General features: G+C 42.9%; 1 protein-coding gene across 1 annotated transcript in view; it reads right to left on the reverse strand.

The window, feature by feature from the left end:
- The window catches only part of LOC124777398 (cadherin-86C-like), a 286,282-nt gene that overhangs the window by 159,003 nt on the left and 114,304 nt on the right, over positions 1-12,975 (reverse strand). Inside the window, exon 10 of the mRNA XM_047252795.1 lies at positions 4,375-4,524. Coding sequence (XP_047108751.1) covers positions 4,375-4,524 — 150 coding nt within the window. The remainder of the gene's footprint in view (positions 1-4,374; positions 4,525-12,975) is intronic.

Below are 12,975 nucleotides of genomic sequence, written 5' to 3' on the forward strand. Positions count from 1 at the left end.
CTGTAAACGTCTAGTGTTATCCTATGTGAAAGTGCGCGAACGTTTTCTAAATGTTTGCGAGCCGCATAACTGATGCGGGACGTGGGTGCCAGCCCAGTATTCGCATAGTCTAATGTTGTAAACCGCCTAAAAACCCCATACAAGCCGGCTGGCATACTGGCCCTTGTTAATCTGCGGTATGGATTCGTTCAGATGCCGGTGGGCCTCCCTGACTACCAAAGTGACATGCTAATGCGCGTGTCTGTGTTGGTGGCTCTGTTTTAATCTATAGGCGCACTTTTACTTTGACTCCCAACCACTGATCACCATCAGGCCATCCCGTGGCACTCAGGTGTAAAACAAATATTTTTTTATTTCTCCTCAGTCAGAAAGTGTGTCCTGTCTAGAGTTGGTTGATTAGCTAGCACTGCAACTCTTACAGTGGTTCTTGGGACTGTCATTCATCCATGTTGGCAGCACTCAACTTGCTCCGTGTTCTTCACATATGGTATTGTTATTTTTATGGTGAATTGTTACGTTGCTCGTAACTAAAGAATCCGACTGTAACCAGTCATTAAAAAATATCTTTTACACTGACTAGCACAACTCCATTTACTGTATGACACTATCCAGTTCACCTGATGTGGTGGGCCGCACTGATGAGCATTCAGAGCAGACACTGAATTTAGGGAACCTTTAAATATGCTGCCAGTTCGCAACGTAAAATGGAAAATGCTCTCTTCTTGTTTCTTTTACATGGTATTATTACTGTGTGACTGACTTGAGGCATCTGATCTTCCCAGTAACTCCTTGCAATAAGACCCAATCTGCATGACGTTTATATCAATAACAATAATCACAAATTTATTAGACTTTTTGTAACCCGACGTTGTCTATCAACGCATTTACCACCGGAACCCAAGAATTGAACAGTTCCTGGTTATTGCAAATTCCTGCTTAGCCATTGATCCAGTATGGGATTCTGGAGAGCGTATCTCTTTCTTAGAAGCAACTGCACATAGGAAATTTGCTCAGTGGCATAAATGTCACGCTAATGACAACTAATGTGATGCTCATTGATTTTCTTAAGCTATCTGAGAGAAGCTGCATAACTATTTAGTCAGATCTTGATAAGATATCAACATGATGCAGACGTTGGAAACTTACTCCGAATGTTCAGAAATGTAAAATGGGGCACTTCACTAAACGAAAATACGTATTATCCTATGACCATAATATCAATGAGTTACTATTGTAATTGGCCTAATCATGCAAATACCTAGGTGTAATACTTTGTAGGGATATGAAATGAAATGATCATATAGGTTCAATCATGGGTAAAGCAGGTGGTAGACTTCGGTTTATTGGTAGAATATTGGGGAAGTGCAATTAGTCTATGAAAGAGATTGCTTACAAATCATTTGAGGAACCCATCCTAGAATATTGCTGAAGTGTATGGGACCCGTACCAGATGGGGATAACAGGGGATATTGAATGTATACAGATAAGGCAATCACGAATGGTCACAGTTTTGTTTAATCCATGGGAGTGTGTCACAGAGATACTGAAGGAAGTGAAATGGCAGACTCTCGGAGACAGACTTAAGTTTTCCTGAGAGAGTGTATTAACCAAGTTTCAAGAACCAGTTTTAAATGATTACTCTATGGATATACTACAACCCCCCATGTATCGATCATGTAGGAATCGTGAGGATAAGATTAGAATAATTACTGCATGCACAGATGCGTTCAAACAATCATTCTTCCCATACTCCATACGTGAACGGAACAGGAAGAACCTCTAATAACTGTTACAATGGGACGTACCCTCTGTCAGGTACCTCACGGTGGTTTGTAGAGTATAGATGTACTTACAGATGTAATCGACGTGGAGCAGTTAGTTTAGGTATCCTTGGTTTACATGCTACAACCTGTCGATGTACAGGACTGGAAAAACCTCTAGTTAAATAATGTGACTACTGTTACCATTTCAAATGAATATCCAGACTGCATCGAATTAACGATGCTTTGTATGTTAATTTCACTACAATATGAAGGAATTTTTGGAGAGAAGAGAACCACTTGTACAAATATCAAGAGCTCAGATGGCAACCCAGTTCTAAGCAAAGAAGGGAAGACAGAAAGGTGGAAGGAGTATATAGAGGGTTTATACAAGGGCGATGTACTTGAGGACAATATTATGGAAATGGAAGAGGATGTAGATGAAGACGAAATGGGAGATAAGATACTGCGTGAAGAGTTTGACAGAGCACTGAAAGACCTGAGTCGAAACAAGGCCCCGGGAGTAGACACCATTCCATTAGAACTACTGATGGCCTTGGGAGAGCCAGTCATGACAAAACTCTACCATCTGGTGAGCAAGATGTATGAGACAGGCGAAATACCCTCAGACTTCAAGAAGAATATAATAATTCCAATCCCAAAGAAAGCAGGTGTTGACAGATGTGAAAATTACTGAACTATCAGTTTAATAAGTCACAGCTGCAAAATACTAACGCGAATTCTTTACAGACGAATGGAAAAACTGGTAGAAGCGGACCTCGGGGAAGATCAGTTTGGATTCCGCAGAAATGTTGGAACACGTGAGGCAATACTAACCTTACGACTTGTCTTAGAAGAAAGATTAAGAAAAGGCAAACCTACATTTCTAGCATTTGTAGACTTAGAGAAAGCTTTTGACAATGTTAACTGGAATACTCTCTTTCAAATTCCAAAGGTGGCAGGTATAAAATACAGGGAGCAAAAGGCTATTTACAATTTGTACAGAAATCAGATGGCAGTTATAAGAGTTGAGGGGCATGAAAGGGAAGCAGTGGTTGGGAAAGGAGTGAGACAGGGTTGTAGCCTCTCTCCGATGTTATTCAATCTGTATATTGAGCAAGCAGTAAAGGAAACAAAAGAAAAGTTCAGAGTAGGTATTAAAATTCATGGAGAAGAAGTACAAACTTTGAGGTTCGCCGATGACATTGTAATTCTGTCAGAGACAGCAAAGGACTTGGAAGAGCAGTTGAACGGAATGGACAGTGTCTTGAAAGGAGGATATAAGATGAACATCAACAAAAGCAAAACGAGGATAATGGAATGTAGTCAAATTAAATCGGGTGATGCTGAGGGAATTAGATTAGGAAATGAGACACTTAAAGTAGTAAAGGAGTTTTGCTATTTAAGGAGTAAAATAACTGATGATGGTCGAAGTAGAGAGGATATAAAATGTAGACTGGCAATGGCAAGGAAATCGGTTCTAAAGAAGAGAAATTTGTTAACATCGAGTATAGATTTAAGTGTCAGGAAGTCGTTTCTGAAAGTATTTGTATGGAGTGTAGCCATGTATGGAAGTGAAACATGGACGATAACTAGTTTGGACAAGAAGAGAATAGAAGCTTTCGAAATGTGGTGCTACAGAAGAATGCTGAAGATAAGGTGGGTAGATCACGTAACTAATGAGGAGCTATTGAATAGGATTGGGGAGATGAGAAGTTTGTGGCACAACTTGACTAGAAGAAGGGATCGGTTGGTAGGGCATGTTTTGAGGCATCAAGGGATCACAAATTTAGCATTGGAGGGCAGCATGGAGGGTAAAAATCGTAGCGGGAGACCTAGAGATGAATACACTAAGCAGATTCAGAAGGATGTAGGTTGCTGTAGGTACTGGGAGATGAAGAAGCTTGCACAGGATAGAGTAGCATGGAGAGCTACATCAAACCAGTCTCAGGACTGAAGACCACAACAACAACAACATGAAGGAATTGGCGTCCTTCGCTGTAATTGTTTTTGACTGTCATAGTTATGGCTGTAGGTCTGTTATTTCGCTAATGTTTCTTTCGCACCCTGAACAACTTGCAGCTTAGCATGATATTTGAAATTTTGCCCAAAATTACGCGGTTAAAAGAGCAAATCGGTGGGCATTGATAACCATTACTCCTACTGCAATATCAGGTCCCCTGTCCCATTTCAATATGTAGGATCTGACCGCCTTCCTTTCAGCTAGGACAAGACAGATATAATCACGGTAAAATACAGCGTGATCCAAAAATAACAAAAAGTGACTGATCAATAATTCTAAAAGAATGGCAAACAAGCCACTTTTTCACCAGTGGCTGGCTCTTCAGTTGAATGAGTAGTCTGTTGGGTGGCGTAGTTCAGTTCACAGCTCAGAACCTTTCCACTTGGTTCCATGTGCACCGATCAGTGAAGGATCTTATATGACGTCCATCAACAGTGCTTTGCAACTACTCAAAACAAGTTTTCTGCTTTTTAAAAACAAAACCAGTACTTTTTGTGTTAAACGCATAGCGCTGCTTACAATACTTGTTGAATTACTGTGAAAGAGAGTGCTGTTTCTAGGATTACATATGTGACAATACTTGCAACTGACGTGGAAACTGAGTTGGTGCCGCTGCTCGTAGTCCAACAGCTCGCTGTTTCTCACTCTGAGGTGGAAGCTGGCCCTCTGCTCGCCCACAGTAGGCGACACTTCGAATGTTATGTTGTCCGACAGGAAAATGGAAAACACGCCATATTTACCCTGAAAAGCACAGAAGATCATCAGTTATACAGAACAGACATCAAAATCGTTACTAGGTGGGAGTCTTCTAATATATGTCATGCTGGTAATTACGAGGGTCACTCCAAAAGAAATGCACACAATTTTTTTTTTAAATCCATCTTTTATTCTACGTGTAAGAAAGTCTTACAGTGTATGGATACACTACTGGCTATTACAATTACTACACCAAGAAGAAATGCAGATGATCAACGGGTATTCATTGGACAAATATATTATACTAGAACTGACATGTGATCACATTTTCACGCAATTTGGGTGCATAGATTCTGAGAAATCTGTACCCAGAACAATGACCTCTGGCCGTAATAACGGCCTTGATACGCCTGGGCATTGAATTAAACAGAGCTTGGATGGCGTGTACAGGTACAGCTGCCCGTGCAGCTTCAACACGATTCCATAGTTCATCAAGAGCAGTGACTGGCGTATTATGACGAGCCAGTCGCTCGGCCACCATTGACCAGACGCTTTCAATTGGTGCGAGATCTGGAGAATGTGCTGGCAGTCGAACATTTTCTGTATCCAGAAAGGCCCGTACAGGACCTGAAACATGCAGTCGTGCATTATCCTACTGAAATGTAGGGTTTCGCAGGGATCGAATGAAGGGTAGAGCCACGGGTCGTAACACATCTTAAACATAACGTCCACTGTTCAAAGTGCCGTCAATGCGAACAAGAGGTGACTGAGACGTATAACCAATGACACCCCATACCATTGCGCTGGGTGATACGCCAGTATGGTGTTGACGAACACACCCTTCCAATGTGCGTTCACCGAGATGTCGCCAAACACGGATGTGACCATCATGATGCTGTAAACAGAACCTGGATTCATCCGAAAAAATGACGTATTGCCATTTGTGCACCCAAGTTCGTTGTTGAGTACACCATCGCATGTGCTCCTGTCTGTAATGCAGCGTCAAGGGTAACCGCAGCCATGGTCTCCGAGCTCATAGCACATGCTGCTGCAAACGTTGTCGAAGTGTTCGTGCAGATGGTTGTTGTCTTGCAAACGTCCCCATCTGTTGACTTAGGGATCGAGACGAGGCTGCACGATCCGTTACAGCCATGCGGATAAGATGCCTGTCATCTCAACTGCTAATGATACGAGGCCATTGGGATCCAGCACGGTGTTCCATATTGCCCTCCTGAACCCACTGATTCCATATTCTGCTAACAGTTATTGGATCTCGACCAATACAAGCAGCAGTGTCGCGATACGATAAACCGCAATCGCGATAGGCTGCAATCTGACCTTTATGAAAGTCGGGAATGTGATGGTACGCATTTCTCCTCCTTACACGAGACATCACAACAATGTTTCACCAGGCAACGCCGGTTAACCGCTGTTTGTGTATGAGAAATCGGTAGGAAACTTTCCTCATGTCAGCAAGTTGTAGGTGTCGCCTCTGGTGCCAACCTTGTGTGAATGCTCTGAAAAGCTAATCATTTGCATATCACAGCATCTTCTTCCTGTCGGTTTAATTTCGGGTCCATAGCACGTCATCTTCGTGGTGTAGCAATTTTAATGGCCAGTAGTGTAAATCCTTTAGGAACAATATTTTCATTTCTCCACATAATTTCCATCCCTCTCAACTGCCCTACGCCATCTTGGAACCAGCGCCTGTATACCCGTACGGTAAAATTCTGGACCAACCTGTTGGAGCCACTGTTTGACAGCGTGCACAAGGGAGTCATCATCTTCAAACCTTGTTCCACGAAGAGAGTCTTTCAGTTTCCCAGAGAGATGATAGTCACATGGAGCCAGCTCAGGACTGTAAGGTGGATGTTGGGTGTTGTCCATCCGAGTTTTGTGATCGCTTCCATGGTTTTTTGACTGACATGTGGCCGTGCATTGTGGTGCAGCAGCAAAACATCCTGCTTTTGCCAATGTGGTTGAACACAACTCAGTCGAGCTTGAAGTTTCTTCAGTGTCATCACATATGAATCAGAATTTGTGGTGGTTACATTTGGCATGATGTCCACAAGTAAGAGTCCTACGGAATCGAAAAACACCATAGCCATAACTTTTCCAGCAGAAGGTGTGGTTTTGAATTTTTTTTCTTAGGTGAATTTCCATGATACCACTCCATTGATTGTCTCTTCGTCTCTGGTGAAAAATGATGGAGCCATGTTTCATCACCCGTCACAGTTCTTCCAAGAAATTCATCCCCACCATTCTCGTACTGTTCCAAAAGTTCGCTGCATACCATTTTTCTTGTTTCTTTGTGAGCCAGTGTCAACATCCTGGGAACCCACCTGGCACAAACTTTTTTTAACGCCAACACTTTCAGTATTCTGTAATCACTTCCTTTCCTTATCCCAACGTAGCGTGACAATTTGTTCACTGTGAGGCTTCTGTCAGCAGCCACCAATTCGTTAACTCTCTGCACATTGTCTGGAGTGTGTGCAGTACGAGGCCTGCCGCTGCGAGGACAATCTTCAATATTGCCATGCCCGCTTTCATCACGTAACCTGCTTGCCCACCGACTAAGTGTACTGCGATCGACAGCAGCATCTCCATACACCTTTTTCAACCTCTTGTGGATGTTTCCCACTGTCTCGTTTTCACAGCACAGGAATCCTATGACAGTACGTTGCTTCTGACGAATGTCAAGTGTAGCAGCCATCTTGAAGACATGCTGTGACGGCGCCACTCACGGGAACAGGTTGAACTAAGTTTGAAAACAAGCGGGAAGGATGTATCTACACACTGTAAAACTTTCACACATGCAGAATGAAAACTGTATTTTTACAAAAAATAGTGTGCATTTCTTTTGGAGTAACCCTCGTATAAACTTTTTACTGATTTAAATAAAAACTGTCTCCATAGCTTTTACTCTAATAATGCGATTACAGCCTCCAGCCGGAAACTGGTCAGACATTGTACTCTCATGCTGGATGGCTGCCTACTCATTTCACCCCTCAATGACCTGTAAGTCAAAACTTGGGGCTTCTGAGGAACCCTAAGCTGCAATGGATACTGTACAGGTTCAGTCAAAATCATTATTTCTCAGAAAGGCATTGTCGAGAGAGTTTAGTTTCCCTCCACAAGGCGTACAATATGGTCTGTAGCGCAGGTTCAGGGGCACGAGAAGTATCTATGATATCTGCCCAACAGAAACGTAATAATGTACTTCTACTGTCGTCTTCGTATGCACTATATTGATTAGACAGGGTATAACAAATAGGTATGGCCAAACTTTCAGGAATCATTCCTCACATGTAGAGGAATAGAATGTATTATATGGGCATGGTTGATGTAAGAGCTCACTTTTTACAACATTTCAACATTTTAATCATATGCTTTGAATCTAAACCTCATCTGTGAACACTATATTTGCACTAACGTGAGGGTTGACATACTGTTTAATGAGCCATTCACAGAAGTGTGCCCGAGCAGGAAAGCCTCTTGCTGACAGTGTCTGAATGCACTGTACATGGTACGGATACAGCAGGTTCTCAGGTTGCACTCAACAGACTGTCGTGTGGTCAACATTGCATGTTGCAGCTAATTGTCTTACAATGACACTAGGGTTGTCATGAATTGCGCGAAGAAGTTCCTCCATAGGCCTCCCACAGTTGCGAGTAGTAGGCTTAAAGGTCGCATGCCCCTAAGACGACGATTAGTTGTTTCAAGCGTCCTCTTGTCGGAGCATTGTCGTTCTGGAAACCACCCCCGATACAAAAACTGAGCGCCACGGCCATTGCCATCCGTTAATCCATATAGCTGATAGACTTCTTCCATCTCCGCTTTTGGGTACACTTCTATTGCACTGACCAGAAACCAAGTCTGTGATGAACATCAAACAGTTGATGTTATGTATTGACGCTAAGAGAGCAATGAAGTTAGCTACATGTCAAAACAAACAATGAAGCGAGTCACATTTCAACATCATCTCCGTTCAGTTCGAACAACAAATACTGGCGGACAACCTAAGATTTACAACATACTGCACATCCTAACCAAACGTAACCAGGCGATTAATTTGTACATTTCATGTAACAAAACGTTTCATGTCATACTGGTATGTCCTGTTTCTGTGTGTTTCCCATGATTAATGTGATTTTGAAGAGAAGTAGAAAATGAGCTCTAACATGGAAATAACACGTTTCCTGATCCATATTCATATAACACACTTTATTCTTCTATGTGTGAGGAATGTCTCCTGAAACTTTGACCATAACTTTTTCTTACACTGAGTACATAAGAAAAGTAAGCAGCAAGCACCACTAGCGGGTGTGCTTTCAAGACACAAAATGCAGCCGGTAAAAATGTTTTCTCTTTCTCGATCACGACTTGGCATGAGATAACAAAAAATGTCTCTAAGCACTATGGGACTTAACATCTGAGGTCATCAGTCCCCTAGACTTAGAACTACTTAAACCTAACTAACGTAAAGACATCACACACACCCATGCCCAAGGCAGGATTCGAACCTGCGATCGTAGCAGCTGCGTGGTTCCGGACTGAAGAGCCTAGAACCGCTCGGCCACAGCGGCCGGCTTGAGTTAACAAAGACAATGCAGAAAACAGAAAGAGTTCCGACTTTATTTACCTTCCAAGCGAGACTTAGACGCTCAGAAAATATACAGGTATCATGCTATGATATTCATGGCTGTAACGTAAAGGATCTTCAAGATGTATGAGAGAGATGATTAGAATATTGGGATATTATAACTGATTCGTTTTCATGCAGACCCTTGGTATTCACAGTCATTAAATATTCGCATTCTCTCTAGTGGCCTACCACAGAGATGAATGAATCCTTGCTGATATCTACCTCTAGTGTACCCTCCCCTGGAAGTACAAGTGCAAGGAAAAAATATCCTAAATAGGGGATAGAAACTCAAAATGGAGAATCACACTTCGCCACTGTACCGGCAAGTTTCACTTACGGCCAGTGCCGATACGTAACCTGAGGAGTTGTGCCACCTCGGGCAAGTCACACTGCATCACACATTGACGCAACCAGTGCCAGTGTCTGTGCAGTGAGCAAGGCGTCGAGCTGTAACCTGTAGAAGGCCACAGAACGTAGTTGTGACGGACCTACCCACAATCAAGCCCAGTTTCCCTTGGGCTCACCGCATTTTAGCCCAATTACGTCGGAGTTCCCAGAGTTCTTCCCTACGTTCCCAAATGTACAGATGGTCGGAGCTTGGTGCTGTATACAGGATGATTTTTGCTAAATAGGGAAAACGGCAGCAAACACTCTCTGAGAGGATAAGGAGCGAAAAAGTCATACGGCAGGAAATGTGTTCCAAGGGAGGTACACCTACATGAAGATGAAGATGAAAAACCTTTGATGCTGTAGTTTTCAGTGACAGAAAGCACACGTGACACCACTTTAGACAAGTTGGAATGTTCTGACTGTACTAGTGTTTTAGTGATATGGTGACAGAGAACCATCAGCACTAATTTAGCCTCAGTGTGTGGTCAAGGTAGATTCTATAGAGATGCCTCTGCACGGTAAGGCGGAATTGAGTGGAGACCGATCAAGTAGTAGCTACCTTACCCTTTGTACCACCAAAGGCACATCTTCCAGTTGGGGAGGTAGTGTCAGCCGCAGGAACGGATATGCCTCACGTGTGAGGTGTTGTGGAAAGACGGCCGGTACCACAGGGCGGTCACCAATAATCCCCGCCCACACATCAATGCTGAAGTGGTGCTGATGGTTCGCCACCACCATACCACTAAAACAATAGTAAAGACAGAACATCCCCATGTGTGCTTTCAGTCATTGAAACCTACTCTGTCAGCCTTCCCATGGAACGCATTTTCGGCCATATGACCTTCTTTCTTTCTTATCCTCTCAAGGAAGGCTTCCTGAGATTTATCCAAAGTCTGCAAAATCGCTCTCCATATCTTGCTATTCATACTGCGATTTATACCTCCATGTTTAGCGAATCATAATCGGAGATGCTTGCGCATTATCTCTACCACTCCTCTATTCCACCTGAAAACGCACATAACCCTGCGGACGCGACCAAGGAAAGATATTTTCAGACACTTTTATGGGTAATCGCTGTGCGGTCTGCCAAAGGGCGACGTCGTGTCTATAAAGGGAGAGGAATGAAAGAGGAACCCGCCTGGTAGAATTTCGCATAGAGCATAATTTAAACATCGCTAACATTTGGTTTAAGAATCCTGTAAGAAAGTTGTATATGTGGAAGACACATGGAGACTCTGGAAGGTTTCAGATTGATTATATAATGGTAAGGCAGAGATTCTGAAACCGGATTTTTAGCTGTAAAACAGTTCAAGGGGCAGATGTGGAATACGACCATAATTTAAAAATTAAAAAAAACTGCAAAAAAGTGGAAAATTAAGGAGTTTAGATCTCGGTAATTTGAAAGAACCAGAGATTATTGAGAGTTTCGGATGGAGTATCAGGCAACGGTTGACTTAAACAGAGGAAGGGAATACAGTAGAAGACGAATGGGTAATTTGAAACAGTGAAGACAGAAGAGGATCAAGAAGCTAAAGGGACAAATCCTTGGATAACACAATAAGTGTTAAATTTAATTTACAAAAAGAAAAAAAAGAAAAATACAGTGAATGAAGCAGGCAAAAGGGAATAAATATGTCTAAAAAATGAAATTAGCAGTAAGTGCAAACTGACCAAGCAGGAATGGTTCGGGGACAAATGCAAGGTTGTAGTAGCATGTCAGTGCAGAAGGTTTCGAGACTAGATTAATAAAAAATGGAAAAAAGTTAAGATGGTGTTTTAATATTCCTGTGTTATGTTACGCCCCCGCCCCCCTCCACTTGAGTACAATGTACAAAACGTTCATACGACCATACGAAACTCTCAGAAAAGTCCTTCTCCGGGATATTGCTCAGTTCGTGCGTCAGGTTGTTATGTGATCAGGTCGCTGACCTTTCATGTGAATTACTGCACTTTGTCGTTTTATGGTAGGTTCGCAGGAGAGCTTCTGTGAAGTTTGGAAGGTAGGAGACGAGGTACTGGCGGAAGTAAAGCTGTGAAGACGGGGCGTGAGTCGTGCTTGGGTAGCTCAGTTGGTAGAGTGCTTGCCCGCGAAAGGCAAAGGTCCCGAGTTCGAGTCTCGGTCCGGCACACAGTTTTTATCTGCCACGAAGTTTCACGCTAATGTAAATTATTTTTCACTAAGGAGACATGGAAGATGCTTAATTAATGGATGCTGTCAGTTTCTTCGCTTCATTTCTCTATTCTTTGGTGAATATGAGAGTTGGAATTTTCACGTGGTGTCCATCACTGAACAAAATCATTCGCTTTAAATGCCTGTGACTCCTCCATAAATACTTCTAGACATTGTCAGTTGTCTCGCATGAAAATCGTCAAAGCACCATGTAGCGGATTCATACAGGACAGGTGCAAAATCGGGCGAGGAACAGCACATAATGTTCTAGGAAAGTCAGTTATTCCCTTGAGGAGATAGAAAGATATATCGCGTAGCTTTCGATGTCTGTGTGGGAGAGATGCTACGAGAAAGCGTCAGGCAGATTGGAAGGAGGTAAACACAAACCTCCACAAAAACAGCACTGATAAAATGTGTATTAACTTTAAAAAATCTAAGATCATAACAGGTAACGCCAGAGTGATGAAAATAAGGAGGGAGTCAACGTGTGACAAAGCTGGAACTGCGCTGAAAGAATTGCCTGTAAAGATAAGCAAAACTGGCATCCAAGAACAGAGTAGAAGGAGCATTCTGAACTCCGTGGCGCTTTGCATATTTGGAGCAGCCGTTTGCCTTGATGATAGCTTATCCGGGCAGATCATTGACCTGGTGTAACAAGAAATGTGATTCATCCAAGGCAATACGTTTTCATTGATCTACGGTCCAATCTCGATGACTGCGTGCCCACTGCAATCGTAATGGATGATGTCTTGACTCAACATGGCGACGAATAGGGGTCGTCTGCTGCGAGGTACCATGTTCAACAATGAACGCTGAATAGTGTGTTCTGAAACACTTGCGCCGTACCAGAATTGTACTCTGATGTCAAATCTTCCACAGATCGCTTCCTATCCTGGTTTACGGAGTAGAGAAGCTTCCACCCTTTACAATCTGGACAGAGGCATGGACGTCTAACGCCTTATCGCCTACACGTGGTTTCGCCGTCCTTTGATCACTTTCCATAGTTGCTCACGACAGTAGCACGTAAACAGCCGACCAACTTCGCCGTTGCTTGTTCCTTGGTGCCGGGGCATTTGTTATGTTCCCTTACGTCAGTGCATTTTGCCATTTGCCATCAATATCGTCGTTAGAGCGATTTTCCATCCGTTTCTGGTCCGCTTATTACATCCTCTGCTTCTCGGCAAAAGTGATGTGTCCTTCGGCAAAATTTAGGGAGAACAGTGTGTCATTACCTAATAGGCGTAACTCATAATTAAACCTACGGATCAAAACACTATCGAATGTTGAATAG

Source organism: Schistocerca piceifrons, chromosome 1, assembly GCF_021461385.2.
Source record: "Schistocerca piceifrons isolate TAMUIC-IGC-003096 chromosome 1, iqSchPice1.1, whole genome shotgun sequence".
In the NCBI taxonomy this organism is placed as follows: domain Eukaryota; kingdom Metazoa; phylum Arthropoda; class Insecta; order Orthoptera; family Acrididae; genus Schistocerca; species Schistocerca piceifrons.